The sequence below is a fragment of the Chiloscyllium plagiosum genome, unplaced genomic scaffold (genome assembly GCF_037043375.1).
Source record: "Chiloscyllium plagiosum isolate Xiang-an unplaced genomic scaffold, Cpla_swu_hap1 HiC_scaffold_2, whole genome shotgun sequence".
Classification (NCBI taxonomy): domain Eukaryota; kingdom Metazoa; phylum Chordata; class Chondrichthyes; order Orectolobiformes; family Hemiscylliidae; genus Chiloscyllium; species Chiloscyllium plagiosum.
In genome coordinates, this window is record NW_028270140.1 from 5,788,974 (window position 1) to 5,807,354 (window position 18,381).

The following is an 18,381-nucleotide window of genomic DNA, read 5'->3' on the forward strand; positions in this document are numbered from 1 at the left end:
AATTTGGCTTGACCTAGGATGGATGTGTTGTCTCAGTCAAAGTAGTGTTCTTCCTCATCTGTATGTAAGGATACTAGTGAAAGTGGGTCATGTCTTTTTGTGGCTAGTTAATGTTCATGTATCCTGGTGGCTACCTTTCTGCCTGTTTGTCCAATGTAGGGTTTGTTGCAGTTCTTGCAAGGTATTTTGTAAATGACACTCGTTTTACTTGTTGTCTGTCTAGGGTCTTTTTTAAGTTTATTAGCTGCTGTTTTAGTGTGTTGGTGGTTTTGTGGGCCACAAAATGACTGGGACAACATATCCATCCTCGGACAAGCCAAACAGAGACACGCAAGAGGATTTCTAGAAGCATGGCATTCCAACCAGAATTCTATCAACAAACACATAGATTTGGACCCCATCTACTATTCGCTGAGAGAAAGAACAGGAAATGACATCACCAACCCAAGGAAACCTAAACACAAATAGAAAGTGGGACATAACACCAACACTTCACCGGAGGCTCACTAATGACGTTACCTAGTATGGTGACGAAATGTCGGAAGACAAACTTCCCAGCTCAGTGAGTAAAGTTACATTCAGAACCTCAACCTGAGCTACAAATCTTCGCAAAACTCACTAGAATGTTGTGTTTTATTCAGGGGAATGGAATGTAAGAGTAGAGGGGTCATGCTTCAGTTATACAGTGAAATTGTGAGACCACATCTAGAGTATTATGTACAATACTAGTCACCGTACTGATAGAATAATTGCCATAGTGGTGGGTATGTTCGCTGAGCGGGGAAGTTGATTTGCAGATGTTTCATCCCCTGTCTAGGTGATGCTTTATGGGCTGTCATGAATCTGAGTAGTTGGAGGAGTCTGGCTGTTAGTTCCGACACACTTCACATTCAGCAACCAAATATATGAACAGGTCAATGGGACACCTGTGGCCTCACCCTTCTCTGGGGTCATAGCAGAAGCAATGATGCAAAGATCTCCTACAAATCCAACCCAAACTCTGGATCAGATACATGGACAACACCCGAATACACACAAGAGAAGCTGCATTAGGACCCTGTTCAAAAGAGTTACAACACACTGTAGCACCCCTGACCTGCGAAGAGAAGAACACCTCTACAGTCTTCACCAAGAATGGGTACCCCTGCGACTTCCTCCACGGATGTCTAGCAGACAAACAATGCGATCTGAACATTCCATGACCCAACACACTAGCCACGCTACCTTATATAAAAAATGTCTCGGAACAAACAACCAGGCTTCTCTGACCACGCAAATTCATGACAGCCCATAAACCAACAGCCACTCTCAGACGACAACTCACCAGGACAAAAAACACGATACCCATCATGTGCAAAACTAAAGTAATTTACACAATTCCATGCAAAAACTGCACAAAATACTATACAGGACAAACAGGCAGACAATTGGTAATCTGTATCCACAAACACCAACTAGTCAGCTGTCCCAAGCCAGTCCTGATGAAGGGCTTTTGCCCGAAACATCGATATTCCTACTCCTTGGATGCTGCCTGACCTGCTGTGCTTTTCCAGCACCACTCTGATCTAGACTCCAATTTCCAGTATATGTAGTCCTCACCTTTGCCATACACACAGATGACAAGCACCACAAATTCGAGAGGGACAACACAACTATCATTGGACAAGCCAAACAGCGGACAGCCAGAGAATTTCTAGAAGCATGGCACTCATCCATGGACTCCATCAACAAACACATAGACCCAGACCCAATATACAAGCCACTACAATAACCTACTGGAACCGGTAACAGCAGGAACGGTGCTAAATAAATTCCAGAAGACACAGTACAGCAGCATTTCACATGAGGCTTCAAATCACTGAAGATGTCATGTAGACAGGGGAAGAAACGTCTGCAAATCAACTGCCAAGCTCGGCAAACATACCCACAATCATGGCAACCAGCACCCGAGCTACAAATCTTTACACAAACCTTATAGAACAATGTCAATACATTGGAAACAGTTCAAAGAAGCTTTACTAAATTAATGCTCAGAATAAATGGATCACCTTATGAAGAAAGGCTGGACAGGCTAGGCCTGTATCCTGTGGAGTTTGGAAGAGTCAGAGGTGAATTAATTGAAATATATTATCTTTTGGAGACTTTTCTGGATGGGTGTGGAGAGGATGTGACCTCTTGTGGGGGAACTTAGATCTACGCATCACCTATTTAAGATTAAGAAGAAGAAACCTTTTCTCTCTCAAAAGATTCTGATTTTTCAGAATTCCCTTCTTCAAAAGGCAGTGGATGCAAAAATCTTAAATATTTTTAAGGCAGACGTAGATAGATTCTTGGCTATCAACGAGATGAAAGATGAGGGATATGAAGGTTGAAATCAGATCAGCCATAACCTTATTGAATGGTGAGCAGCTTAAAGGGCCGACCGGTTTCTTGTTCATACCAAACTCATAACTGCAATGATTATAAATATTTACATTACTATTGAAACAAATGCAGCTGATTAAATTCAAATTACATTTTTAAAGACAATGCATCTGTCTCACAATTTGATATGCTAAAGACTGCCTTTGAAATGTAACAAAGAGCAATTTGTACTACAGTTAAATATTGTTTATCATCATGGAACACCAAAAGAAAAGCTTCCATGTAGAAGCACACGCAAAGTGAAATTACATCCCATAATGCAGCTCAGCTGCTTGTTATCCTTTATCGTATTAACTTAAGTCAACACTTCCGAGGCTTGATTGCTCTGATGGGAATTATGAACACCTTGCACATTCACAGCCTCATACAAGGCAGTAAATACAGTGGATTGCCACTATAATGCAACCCACCGGGTCAACAGCACGAGCGTATGTTATAGATAAAATCGAGTTGGAATAACGTTCTTTGAAAAACATGCTTGTTAGTATCAAGATTGATGGAACAAATAAAATGAAGACAATTAATTCCAACAATTAAAATTTCATTTATTTCAGTACCAAAAATAGGAAAATACATGTACAGTCATTATTATAAGATGAACACATATTGAAGGGGTCAATCATTTTTAGTTGGTCACAAACACTCCTTTTTTCTGTCATTGTTAGGTGTAGGATGTTTGAAGGTTATGTCATACTTGCAGCGGTTGATTCTTCATTCATTTGTAATCATCTCAGCAATTCCTCTGTGGTAGATGACTTTTTTGGATGATGGCAGTGGCTTAACCTTTGTTCTGTCATCGTTGTCATCATTATCATCATCAACACCTACTTTTTGATGGATATTGTAAAAGTTTTGGTATGTTACACTGACTAACATTTGAGCTCAAGAACCATATTCAGCCTTGAATCCATGTTGTGCGTGTCTAATTCAGGTCCAAGTACAGAAATCATTAATTCAGCAGGAAACGACTTTGCAGCTGCTCCACCAGCACATGCTAATTTTCTTCTCACAGTAACTTTGAAGTATTTCCACTTATCTGGTTGTATGAACCCTTAGCCCGAGCTTGAAAAATAGGACCGGACATGGATACACTCTCAGATTTCTGCGATGTCACCAGTGTAAATACAGTCTGAGTCACTTATTGTCAGCATTGTGGATTTTCCTTGTCAAATTTTCGTAATCTTAAAGCCATCACAAAGTGTTCATTCAGCAATCCCCTACATCATGGCAAGGATTTTGGCAATGATAATATGCACCTTAATCTGAGCAATAATTTTTAGCTTCATGGTGGTGGTGTAACATTTTATTTTTTGTGATTTAATATACATAATTTTGTGTTCGTAATTATATAGATATCATGAAAACATAGAAATTACAATATTGGAGCAAGAGTAGGCCCTTACAGCCTGCTCTACCATTCATCTAGATCATGGCTGTTCATTCAATTTACTATCCACTTACTGCTTTCTTCTCATATTGTATGATGTCTTTAGTATTAAAAACTATATTTACATCTTTCCTGAGAGTTTTCAATGTTTTGGTCTCAACAGTTTCCTGTGGTAGAGAATACCATAGGACCACCACTCTCTCGGTGAAGCAATTTCTCCTTATCTCTGTCTTAGACAGTCTGCCTCTTATCCTTAGACTTTGATCCCTGGTTCCGGACTCTGGTCATCAAGAACTTCATTCCTGCATCTACCCTTTCTAATCCAGTTAAGAACATTCTAGGTTTCAATAAGATCTCCCTCTTTCTTCTAAACTCCAGTGAATACAGTCCTAACCGTTCCAGTCTCTCCCAGTGTGTCAGTCCACCGTCACAGGAATCAGTCTGGTAATCCTTCTTTGCCTTCCATGAATAGCTAGATCCTTCCTCAGATAAGGAGACAAAACTCCACACAAGACTCGAGGCGAGATCTTACCAAGGCCCTATAGAATCACAGCAAGACATGCCTGCTTCTGTACTCTCATTCTCTTGCAATGAAAGCCGACATATTAATTGCCTTCTTCACCGCCTGATGTACCTGTCTGCTTACCTTCAGCAAATGGCGTCCAAGCACATTCAGGTTTCACTGCACTTCCCCACTTTCCAATCTATCACATTATCTATATTGTATTGCATCTACCCATTTACTTAACTTGTCCAAATCACAGTGAAGCATCCTCCTCACGGCTCACACTCTCACTCAGCTTTGTATCATCTTAAATTTGCAGATGTTAGTTCCCTCATCGAAATCATTAATACTTTGTGAATAACGGAACTGGAGCACTGATCCATGTGCTATCTCACAAGTCGCAGGCTGCCACATAGAAAAAGACCCTTTATTCCTTCTCTTTATTTCTTGTTTGCCAGACAGTTCTTTATTCATTTTAGTACACAATCTCCAATCGGTGTGCGCTTTAATTTTACGTGTTAATCTCTTATATGAAACCTTACTAAGAGCTTTCTGAAAATCCAAGTAAACGGCATCCACTAGCTCCCCCTTACCCACTCTACTCATTACAACCCAAAAGAATTCCCGCAGATTTATCAAGCATCCTCTTCTTAAATCAACGCTGACTTTTGTCCGATCTTGTCACTATTTTCCAAGTGCTCTGCTATTATATCTTCCATAATGGACTGCAGCATTTTTCCCACTACTATTACAATGTTGCGGAGTATTTGAGTGGGGAAAATTGACACCTCAATTAGGCATGGTAATTATTATCTCACACTGGGTCAAAATGATGCATTGGCCATTTATACTTCAACAAATTTGGAAATACATTCTGAAATGATCAACTCAAATGTAACTTGATCATTTTCATCATTTTGACAGCCTAATGGGAAAACTACTTTCTTTGGAGTTGAAAAGTCAGGTTTACATCTGATAGACTCAATAGTATTCAAGGTATAAATAATCTATGTGGATTTTGGCAACAGATGCAGCGAGCTTAATTAGTGAACTCTCCTACCCTGCCTTCACAAATAAATGTTTGAAAAGTGCAATTTTCACTCCAGAGAGATGAGTCGGATTAAAACTAGCCTTATGAACCCAGCAGCAGAGTCGGATTAAAACTAGCCTTATGAACCCAGACAGCCATAGGGCAAGTACGTACCAAGCAGTTGCTTGGAGGGCTATTTAAAAGCTTTATCTTGGTTCTCTGACCCCTGCTCCCAATGCCTCCTCATGAACTGATTTGAGCTTTTAACTCTTAGTTAGAGCTAACTTAGATCAGGAGTATTTCTCATATAACTTCTGTCTATTAAATTCCAGCCAGTTAATTCCATAACTATCCTTCAGGAGAAGAAACTAACAAACAGTCTGCTTAATTTTATAAGGGTGTAAGCATCCAAAATACTTTAAGGATCTAAGATTTCTCTCCTCAGTCCATATACTTCACCACTTAAGGTAGATACAGGGCAGCTGTAACAAAATTACTCAAATGAGACTTTACGAACTTTATTAATGGAAGATAGCAAGCAATAAACTTTAAATGGATAGGGTAAGGAACATAGGAATGAAGTAGGCCATTCAGCCCCTTGAGCCTGTTCTGCCATTCAATAAGATCATGCAGATCTGTGGCCTAATTCCATGTGCACGCCTTTGGTCTAGATCCCTTTATAGCTTTGATTAACAAAACTTACTCTCTGTTGGATTTAAAATTAACAACGGATCCAGCAACCATTGCTGTGTGGACTGCATGGGTACTGAACATCACCCACCCTTTGCAAATACATTAAGGACAGAAAGGTAATTAGGGAGAGAATAGAGCCCCTCAAAGATCAGCAAGGCAGCTTTTGCGTGGAGCCCGCAGGAGATGGGGGAGATACTAAACAATTCTTTTGCATCAGTGTTTACTGTGGAGAAGGACATGGAAGATATAGAATTTGGGAAATAGATGGTGACGTCTTGAAAAATGTCCCTATTACAAAGGAGGTGGTGTTGGATGTCCTGAAACGCATAAAGGGTGGATAAATCCCCAGGACCTGATCAGGTATACCTGAGAACTCTGTAGAAGCTAGGGAAGTGATTGCTGGGCCCCTTGCTGTGATATTTGTATCATCATAATAATAACAGGTGAGGTGCCAGAAGACTGGAGATTGACTAATGTGGTACCATTATTTAAGAAAAGTGATAAGGACAAGCCAGGGAACTACAGACCAGTGACCCTGACGTTGGTGGTGAGCAAGTTGTTGGAGGGAATCCTAGGGAACACAATTTACATGTATTTGGAAAGGCAAGGACTGATTAGGGATAGTCAGGATGGCTTTGTCTGTGGGAAATCATGTCTCACGAACTTGAGTGCTTTCAAACAACTTGAGTGAGTTGTTTTGAAAACGTAACAAAGAGGATTGATGAGGGCAGAGCAGTGGTCATGATCTATATGGACTTCAGTAAGGCATTTGACAAGGTTCCCCATGGGAGGCTGATTAGCAAGGTTAGATCTCATGGAATACAGGGAGAACTAGCCATTTGGATACAGAACTGGCTCAAAGGTAGAAGACAAAGGGTGGTGGTGGATGGTTGTTTTTCAGACTGGACCAGTGGTGTGCCACAAGGACCGGTGCTGGGTCCACTACTTTTCGTCATTTATATAAATGATTTGGATATGAAATAGGAGGGAAAGTTAGAAAGTTTGCAGATCACACCAAAATTGGAAGTGTAGTGGACAGCGGAGAAGGTTACCTCAGATTGCAACAGGAACTTGATCAGATGGGCCAATAGGCTGAGGAGTGAGAGATGAAGTTTAATTTAGATAAATGCGAGGTGCTGCATTGTGGGAAAGCAAATCTTAGCAGGATTCGCACACTTAATAGTAAGGTCATAGGGAGCGTTGCTAAACAAAGAGACCTTGGAGTGCAGGTTCATAGCTCCTTGAAAGTGGAGTCGCAGGTAGATAGGACAGTGAAGAAGGCATTTGGTATGCTTTCCTTTATTGGTCAGAGTATTGAGTACAGGACTTGGGAGGTCATGTTGTGGCTGTACAGGACATTGGTTAGGCCATTGTTGGAATATTGTGTGCAATTCTGGTCTCCTTCCTATTGGAAAGATGTTGTGAAACTTGAAAGGGTTCAGAAAAGATTTACAAGGATGTTGCCAGGGTTGGAGGATTTGAGCTACAGGGAGAGGCTGAACAGGCTGGGGCAGTTTTCCCTGGAGCGTTGGAGGCTGAGGGGTGACCTTATAGAGGTTTACAAAATTATGAGGAGCATGGATAGGATAAATAGACAAAGTCCTTTTCCTGGGGTGGGGGGAGTTCAGAACTAGAAGGCATAGGTTTAGGGTGAGAGAAGAAAGATATAAAAGGGACCTAAGGGGAAACTTTTTCATGCAGAGGGTGGTGCGTGTGTGGAATGAGCTGCCAGAGGAAGTGGTGGAGGCTGGTACAATTACAGCATTTAAGAGGTATCTGGATGGGTATATGAATAGGAAGTGTTTAGAAGGACACAGGCCAAGTGCTGGCAAATGGGACTAAATTAGGTTGGAATATCTGGTCGGCACGGACTAGTTGGACCAAAGGGTCTGTTTCCAACCTGTACATCTCAGTGCTCCATGTCTCTATGACTTTGAGTGTAGAAGTGCTTCTTCTTAACATCTCTCCTGAACATTGTGGCCCTAATTCTCAGACTCTGGCCCCTGGTTCTAGAATTGCCAACCAGTGAAAATAGTTTACCTTGACTTACTCTGTCTTTTCCTGTTTATATCTTGAAGTCTTCAATTAGATCATGCCTTCTAAATTTCAAAGAAATAAAAGTCTAATTTTACATACTCTCCTCATAACCTAGTTCCTAAAGACCAGACATCATTATATTCCTTCTGAGATCAATATATCCTTCCAAAGGTGTGGTGTCTAGATCAGCTCTCAATACTCCAAGTGCGGTCTAACCAGGGTTTTGTGTAGCTGCAGCGTAATTTCAGTGTTCTTATATTTCCATCTGCTAGATATAAAAGCCAGCATTCCATGAGCCTTGATTATTATCTGCACCTGTTTCATGGTATTTTAAAGATCTACATAACTGAACTCCCAAAGTCTCTTTTGAGATCTTTAAAATTACACATTAACTGCTGAGCCAAAAAAAACTAATCAAAAGATATAATACCAAATCTAATAGAATCAGTTTGATGTTGTTTAAAACTATTTAAGAATATACAGGAATACCTACAAATAAAACATTCATAAACCTTTAAAGTTTTACGTTAAAGGTCCAAGTGAGTAAGATATCTTCTGCCAGCGGAAAATAAATCTTTAGAGGAGTATTATCTGCAGGTTTCTATTATATCTAAAATTTTCATTGAAAGGATCTTATTTTTATATTGTCTGTTCCCTCCACTTTGCTCAGCTCACTTTTATGTGATGCTGTATAATCATTATTTCTCAATTATTTGGTGCGGATTCCATCATAAAGTTGTGAACTTTCATCTCAACAATTTGCTTGTGATATCTTATAACTCTGATATGAGGATTTCTTTTGTATTTCCCTTGTATTTTGTTAAAGGTTTATCAGTTAAAGCATTTTTCATTTCTCTATCTTGAGCTAACATTTCTAACTGTTTTTGACATGAGTATTTGATCCTGGAGTCCAAAGATATTAATTTGTTCAGGATCTTTAATTCTATCTCTTGTCAACTGGATGCTTGAGGCTTTAAGTTCTTTATTGCTCTTGTAGTTAGCATCTTATTTTCACATCTAGATGTGATGGAGTCATATCTCTTTCCGGGTCACCTCCAGTGTGAGGAAATTATTGTTTATACCTTTTAGCTTTGTCTATACTGAGTACTAGTATATTAATTAATAGCATATATATTTTATCTCTATGTTCCCTTCCAGGTACAGAGGAACCTCGATTATCCGAAGGACACGGGTGGAGAGTATTTCATTCAGTTAATCGAATTCCGGATAATCGAATGCTGGGTAACATAGTTTAGCTGAGTATCGGACTTTGCGATCTTGCCGGATGATCCAATATTCGGATAATTGAGATTCCTCTGTATACCCTAATTTTGAAATGAACCTTTCTCGTTTTTCATGCTCGCTGACATGGAAACTTTAAATGGTTAATTCCACGTTCCACATAAATCCCTACCCTTTAATTTTTTCGAACATCAATGTGCGTCCTTTCTAATTAGTTACATTTATTTCTCAATCAAATAACACTTCTAAATAGATACTGCTGCACTGATATCCTCCATGTTAAGTGCCAATCCATGCACCTGAACTAGCATTCACACCATCTGAGTCCTCTTAAACCCTAGCTTACCAACTTGGTGAAAACCATTCCCATTCTAAGCTTTTAAATTTCAATTGTTAATCCCATATAAAAACAAACAAAACCTAGTTCAGACACCATAAAGACACCTAACGCTTTAATGGGGTCTTAAAATAGTTAATCTAATTACGTACTCAGAACTCCTGCTGAGATCATTATAGCTTTTGATTACCAGCTAAGCATTCACAACATAATGCCATGGCAAAAATCTTGTTTAGGTTCCAGAATTCCTAGCAACATTATAACTACTCCTTAAGCATTCTTGTGAAGCGGTGGAAGTGTCACTATCTCTAGCTCAGAAGGCTTGGGTTCAAGTTATACCTGCTTCCAGAGGTGTTTGATAATACATCTGAATATTTTAATGAAAATATCTATAACTGCTTGTTCTCAGAGTTTACATTTGTATGGTGATATTGTCCAGTGAAGTTACATTGGTTGAAAATCTGGAAGGTATGGGATGTTATAATCTTCATCTATTGAATAAATGCTGACTTTTAAAAACAATCATCTGACAGCTTTTCTTTGACCATTTTTCCTTCGTATCTAGTGAATTTTCATTTTCAGGATAATCAAATAATTGTTCCCACCATTTTCTCTCACTTAACCATTTCTATCATCACATCAAACATTCCATCTCTCCCATATTATATCTTCCCCCCTCCTCACCTTATCTGTTATGAAATTTCGTCACATTTGTACATCCCTCCCATGTAATTCACATTCAGCTCTTGTCCTGATCACTCACATCATTGGCTGAGTGTGGGTAGAAAACAAGGACAGTGGATAGTAAGGGGAAAACCACAGTTACTAACAATGGTTGCAGCTGCAAGGCCAAATGCGCATCAGTCTTTTACACACCCTGATGTGCGTCTGGCACTGCCTACATATAAACCTAACAATAAACCACTCTTTAAACGATAACTAAAGCAGTCTAGAGAGATAAAAGCTGAGTGTTAATACATGCATATTAGATAGAATTTAATTTAGTTAATCACTGATAAGTCTGAATGTCATTCCAACAGGGAATAACCCCTGGAATTATGTAACAATTTTTTTCTGAATGTAACACCCCACAGATTTGAAAATATGTACAAAGGTAATTAAAATGTAGTAAGGGGTTAGAAACTGATGCACCTTGGGCTCATTTTCTGCATTGGTATTGGTCTCATTGCATAATTTGTTCTAGTGTGTCTACCAGATGACTGAATATGTTAGGTCCCTATAATAGAGAAATAGGAGGCCTATGGCCTAAATGTGCTAGTAATTAGCTGGGCAAGTGACAAGCCTGTGCCCAGCTAGCAATCTTCACTGGAACCACTGGTCACCAATGAGACATAAATAATGTACTTCACTTTCTCATGGAAACATCTTGGGAAATCAGATGCAGCAATTGCCCTGAAGACTTTTTCAGGTCACTACTTAGCCTCCCTGCAACTCCCATGATTGTTTCTCTTTACTAATGAAATAAAATACTTAGACCAATCATTATGAGTTAATTATGCTAAAATGTGCGTCAATGAGGTACAGTGTTAAGCAATCATGAAACTGCACTTCTAAAATTATTTTCGTAAAACAGAAACAGTGAAAAAAATCATAAATGAAGTGAAGAATTGAACAAAAGATTGGTTCTAGTCATTTCCAGCCAGAAAATTTTAATTACAAATTACAAATGTATCAGCACCTGTTTTCAGTTAACTCAGCCTCGATCCCTGGTTCAAAAATTTGAAAACAACACAATTAACAGAAAATAAATTAAAATTTGTAGCAAACCAAAGCATAGTGCATTATTTTCTACAAGTACTTACAGTTGCTGGAGAAGCACGTGTCGTGTGGCTAACTGGGTGATTAGATCCATCCATTGAGCTGCCGATGAGATAGGCACCCCCTGAGCTGCTGATTATCTGACCGCCTGTAACGCCCATTGGAATACCGCCAGTGCCCACCATGTTGTGGGACGAGACCACTGTTGTCACCTGGGCAGAATTTCCTTGGGAGTCGAAATATGTTCCTCCCGCGTTCTGGCTATACATTTGGGCCTCTGAGTAAGGGTAGGTAGTTGAGCGTCTGAGGAGAAGCATCATTTATAAAATTTAATATTCTTACATTGTTGATCCTTCTATAGTATTTTCAACAGTAGAAAGTTAGATATATCAATATTAACATTATTAAAAATGATAAAAACTACAAGTTGGTGTTTCAACATAACTTTCTCACTGAATGCATTGCTGGGATAAAGAGCAAATTCTTCTGGTCTCCAAACATCAGAGACCAGACAAGAGATCGAAAATGCATGTTAAGACATTTTGGAAGTTCCGATGTACAGATCTATGTAGGAATTGCCTAAGAACTTTCCATGTCCAATGGACAATCCTCCTAACTCTCAGTAAGATTGTGGGACAGGTCCACAGTAACTGCCCCTATGGTTATTCAGGAAATTTAGACATTTTAAAATCTAGTTTAACATCTGGGTAATTTCACAACTGATGCTCCATTTCTGACCCACAAAAAAACTACCCTTACATCTGACTCAACTACACACCCTCAATACCACTACCAACACCCCACCTCAATCAAACTGATGACTCTACCACTCCCTAACATGACCTGTGGCCTGACTAATCCTACCAGCCTTACTACACCACATACCCCCAAGTGGACCAATCTCCATGACCATCCAACTACACACTCAATCTACCCATTTCACTCACTCATCCACTCACCCCTTCACTGACATTCAAAGACAAGTTCTTTAAACTTACCTGATGGCTGATAAATAGGAGGCATGTCCTGCTTTCCCTCAACTCTGCTCTAAAGGACGTGCTCAAGAACACTGTGCCATGCCTTTCTACGAAAGTTGGGTTTAGAGGTTCCTAGATGAACGTTACTAGCGTCAATATGAAAGAATTTTTGACTGCAGTGACAATCTGCTCATCATTGCCATTGCTCAGATGGTGCAAAATGTATGCCATTTCATGACATAACACTGTAGATAACATTGTGAGATTAAAATGTTTTTAAATGGGCCAGATTTTCTGATGCATGGAATTTTCAGCTTCTAACGGGCAACTTCCCTGTTCCCCAGGACCCTCTGAATTTCTCCGATCCTGGATTACAGTGTAAGCCTTTGGATAGTCTGATGATATGCACCTTCAGTGGTTACCAAGGACAAAGTAGAAAGATTAAAATTTGGCTCAACAATAATAACCAATCCCAAATAACACCTCTGGAATGCTTGACAACTGCCCTTACATGCCAACAATTCCAGACTACCTACTGGACCGATAAATCACCCCACAACCCAGGCAACAATCTCAAGACCATATTTAATCACATCCTCATGACCAATCTCCCTGGCTATGTCCCCAACTACATCTTAACCTGACAACCATCCAATGATCCACATCACCCCAAGCCCATGTTCACCTCCCAACCAACTTGACAACCCCTCCTGACCATCCAACTGTATCTGACCCAAATATCTTCCCATCTGTGACTCTCATCTACACACCTCAATCACATACCTACCACTTTCTCTGACTCACCACCTCACTTAAGATGATTATTGCCACTGATCATAACATCTGGACATATGTTTTACGCTTTTAAACTGGAAAATAAAAGCAAATTCTTAAGAAAGCAAAATTTCTAAAATGTGAACTTTGCAAACTACTAAATAATTAATAAATAAATAATGAACTTTTATTTTGAAAACCCTGGCAATTATGGTGACGAACTGCAGTATATTTTTCCTTAGATTTTGACAATAAAATGATTAATCAAATTTTGCCAGAGGCAGTGTTTCTATGTGATTGTAAAACATTAACTTATACAGATATGAGGAGCAACTTTCTTCATGTTTTATCCCTTCCAATTATATATACACAGAACATGCCACTTGTCAACCAGATGTTCGATCAAGTGTAATATATAGAAGCACTATTGAAAAACACAACAGTCAAATGGGAATATAATCTACTCAGTTGATTAAAATTCAATGCTGGCAAAACTCACAGCATGTGAGGAAAATCAAGAAAGGTTTACTCAGTGTTATATTAACTGGATATTTAAATACAAAACAATATTACTTGGCACATAATTTTTAAAATATGTATAGTTTGATCATTTGGCAAAGTTATTCTGAACACTGGAACATATGGTCCTGACCACAGAAATATTTTTATCATACCTGCTCCTAGTTATTGCTTCCTTCCTTGTCAATCAGGAATTAAATAATCCAAATCTGAGGCATTACAATTGAATGATCAATTATCAGATTATGATTTAGTCATTAATAAGTTTAACAATAAAAAAAAACGGTCAATACCAGTATTGATTAATGAATGATGTTCTTTCAAGAATCACTAGAATCCGGGAGAGTCCCAGAGAACTGGAAAATTGCCAACATGATACCCCTGTTTAAAAAGGCAGTAAGGCAAAAGGCAGAAAATTAGCCTAACCTCGGTTGTGGTTAAGATCTTGGAATCCATTGCGAAGGATGAGACTTCTGAATACTTGGAAGATTATGGTAAAGTAGGACAAAATTAGCATGGTTTCCTCAAAGGGAAGTCATGCCTGACAAATCTGCTAAATCCTTTGAGATGGTAACGAGCAGGTTACACCAAGGACAGCCAATGGCTTTTATCTACCTGGACTCCAAGAAGGCCTTTGACATGTATAGGAGGACTACTGAGTAAGGGGCCATGGTGTTCGAGGCAAGGTACTAGCATGGATAGAAGCTTGGCTGTCTGACAGAAAGTGAAGAATAGGCACAAAAGGGTCCTTCTCAGGATGGCAACTGTAAGTGATGTTCCCCAAGGCTCAGTGTTGGAACCACAACTTTTCACTTTATACATTAACAATCTAGATGAAGGAACTGAGGGCATTCTGGCTAAGTTTGCAGACAATACAAAGAGAGGTAGGGAGACAGGTAGCAGTGAGGAGGCAGAGATGCTGCAGAAGGATTTGGTCAGGTCATGAGAGTGGGCAAAGAACTGACAGATGGAGTACAATGAGGGAAAGTATGAGATCATGCACTTTGGTAGGAAGAATAGAGGCATGGACTATTTTCTAAATGGGGAGAAAATTCAGAAGTCTGAAGTGCAAAGACACTTGGAGTTCTCATCCAGGATTCTCTCATGGTAAATTTGCAGGTTGAGTCAGTAATTAGGAAGACAAATGTAATGGTGGCATTTATTTTGAGAGGACTTGAATATAAAAGCAAGGATGTACTTCTGAGGCTCTAACAGGGTCTATCAGACCACATTTGGAGTACTGTCCACAATTTTGGGACCCATATCTTACAAAGGATGTACGAGCCCTGGAGTGTGTTCAGAGGTTCATGAGAATGGTCCCAGGAATGAAAAGCTTAATGTATGAGAAACGTTTGAGGACTCCGGGTCTACACTTCCCGACATCGAGTTAGAAGGATGGGGGGGGGTGGGAGGATCTAATTGAAACATACAGAATACTGAATGGCCTGGATAGAATAGTTGTTGGGAATATGTTTCCATTGATAGGAGAGACTAGGACCCGAGGGCACAGCCTTAGAGTAAAGGGAAGAACTTTTAGAACAAAGATAAGGAGAAACCTCTTCAGCCAGAGAGTGGTGAATCTATGGAATTCACTGCCACAGAAGGCGATTGAAGCCAGGTCATTTAAGTATATTTAAGATTGAGATAGCTGGGTTCTTCAGTATAAAAGGGATCAAGGGTTACAGGAAGAAAGCAGAATAGGGTTGAGATTTTTGTCACTTAAGCTTCGAGCAACTAAATAATATAGCTCATGATGACAGCAAAAGCAATAATTTGGGAGTAAACAAGCCACCTCAAGCACGAGGCTAACTCCATTTCTTTTAAACAACTGGGCATGGATTGCTATGGCAAGCTAAATTCAGGAGTTAAACTTTCAGTCCTACCTGTCTAATTTGCTAAACCACTGCAGAACACTGATTTTATGTCTCATGGACTTAAATTTTCAAAACAGTGGTGTTTTTTCCCCTTTCCCTTTGTTTCAATTAATTTTCTATCTATGCGTCAGTGGTCAGAAGGTAGTGACTTCTCCGCTGACTAATAATAATCTGTTTAAATGTCAGGCGGAAGCTCAGCCTGCTTCTTCAAATTAAACTTATTGCTCTTGGCTCACATCTCACGATGCACTGAGTTAAACCTATTTGATAAAGCACATAGAATTCTCCAACCTCTAATATGATTATTCCATATTTTAATGTTGCATAAATGCTTCTAAACAGAAATTTATTTATTAGATTAACAATGGGAATTCATAAATTAATGGTGTATGAGCACTTAAGCTACCCTAAGGACAATATTTTGCTTAGCATTCTTGTCCAAATGTTCGCTATCATCTCTTTCAGTGGTAACAACAGATTGAAATACTATTGTACTCTTATTTGTTAATCTTGATACTTGAACATTTCAGTACATTTATAAGACTGTGTTAAAGCTTTGCAATTGATGTACTTATCTGCTATATGGTTATTTAAATCAAGCCAATTTACACTGAACAAACAGGGAGAAAACTAGCCACCAGGATACATGAACGTCAACTAACCACAAAAAGACATGATCCACTCTCACTAGTATCCTCACATACAGGTGAGGAAGGACACCACTTTAACTGGGACAACACATCCATCATAGGACAAGCCGAACAGAGACATGCACGAGAACTCCTAGGAGCATGGCATTCTAACCAGAACTCTGTCAACAAACACATTGACTTGTACCCGATCTACCACCTTCTGAGAAAAGGAACAGGAAATGACATCACCAACACAGGAAATGACATCAACACAGGAAATGACATCACCAACCCAAGGAAACCTAAACACATAAATAGAAAGCAGGACATAACCCAAGCGTTTCACCAGAGGCTCACTGATGTTACCTAGTTTGGTGACGAAATATCTGAAAACAAACCTTCCAGCTCAGCGAGCAAATAGACAACCAGAACCTCAACTTGAGCTACAGATCTTCTCAATATATCATTATACACCAATAGACACAAAAGAATTTGGGGGACACAGTTTAGCCTACAACAGAATGTATATTTCCACATTCATGAATTATCTCATTTTGGCTTCAGTCGATTGCTCTGCCTCCTCAGAGAATCCACTCCTTCAAAATAATTGGAGACAAAGGGGGATTTCCTTCACCCTTCCTGATTTTCTGTCGTGTGATGGCAGAATTAAGAATAGAGATATAACTTTAAAATTTCAGCTGAAGCTATTATGAGACAAAATTTGAGAAGCATTTCTTCCTATAAAAGGATAGTGGAATTCTGGAACTCACTTCAACAAAACGCATTCCCGTCCTTTGTGCATCGTGGGATGTAGAATTGTAAGCAAGGACAGCATTTGTTCTCCATCCTTAATTGGTTTTGAACGGAGAGGTTTACTATGCAATTTCAGAAGACAGTTTAAGAGTCAACCACCACACTGCTGTGGTTCTGGTAATGCCCTAAAGGACATGAGTGAACCACGTGGATTTTACAATAATCAATGATATCTATCAAGGTCATCATTTCTGGAACTTGCCTTATATTTTAGATTTATTAAGTGAATGTGAGTTCCACCAATTATTATAGGATCTTGAACCCCTATCCCTTGAGCCACTCAGTCATTAGTTCAGTAAGATTGCCACTACGTTACCATCTCATAATTGGATAGTTGAAATCAATAGATTTTTATAAGATAGATGAGAAAAAGGTGGATTAAAAATATACTACGAGTTCAAGTACAGATCAGCCATGATTCAAGTGAATGTAGGAACAAGCTCAAAGAACTAAACTCCTACTTCTATGTGTATTATCACATCTTGTGTTAATCTATCATTGATTTCAAAAATACAAAGCACTTGGAGCATCTGATATTTGCAAACACCAGCTCAAACACTGGAATTACATATAGAGTACAGTTACTTGCAATCCCAAAAATGATTCATCTATTACTACAGTCAGTTCTGCTATATATTCTCATGCAATCCAAAGTTATTAGCTTCGTGGTTTTACTTTCCAATTTAGCCCCGAGCTGCTTGTACAGCCTAAGTAGAAACTCTTTCCTAGCCGTACCAATATCATTGGTACTACATGTGAGAACTGCTTCCTCCCCATCCCACTGCATGTTACTCTCCAGAGATAAGCAGAAGGCCTATATCATGGCACCAGGAAGATACATAGCCTTGCGAACTCTCATTCTGGGCTGCAGAGAACTGCAGCAATCCCCTCATCCCCTACCACACTGTTCCAGACACTACATTCGTATTTACTCTCCCCACTTAAATGAATTCCTGCATTCTAGTGCCATGACCAGTTAACTGATCCACCCTGCAGGTCCTATTTTAATTTATTCTACCTTCAAGAATCTAGAATTTACTGAAAACTAACAAGGGCCAAGTCTCTTTCAGCGCTACCTTCCAGATCCTATATCTGTCTTGCTTGTAGCTATCCACCCTCATTCCTGAGTGCAGGCAAACATCACAGTGTCAAACCCAAAGAATGTGACTGACTTCCAAGTAATGTGCTCCTACAAAATACATAGTAGTGTCTCAATTTCAGATTCCAGCTTGTCAAATCTGAATTGAAATTGCTCAAGTTGCAGACATTTATTGTACGTGTTGATGAAAATCACACTAGTGCCCACTACATCCCACAGCTCTTACACATCATCTGCGAAGCTATATATATTTTACTTA

The 18,381-nt window shown here is 39.3% G+C and overlaps 1 protein-coding gene across 9 annotated transcripts in view; it reads right to left on the minus strand.

The window, feature by feature from the left end:
• LOC122564059 (transcription factor RFX3-like) overlaps nt 1–18,381 on the minus strand; it is a 279,903-nt gene that overhangs the window by 124,302 nt on the left and 137,220 nt on the right. For all 9 annotated transcript variants that reach the window (XM_043718574.2, XM_087994441.1, XM_087994433.1 and 6 more), the window contains one exon: nt 11,479–11,737. In XM_043718574.2, the coding sequence (XP_043574509.1) occupies nt 11,479–11,737 (259 nt within the window). The remainder of the gene's footprint in view (nt 1–11,478; nt 11,738–18,381) is intronic.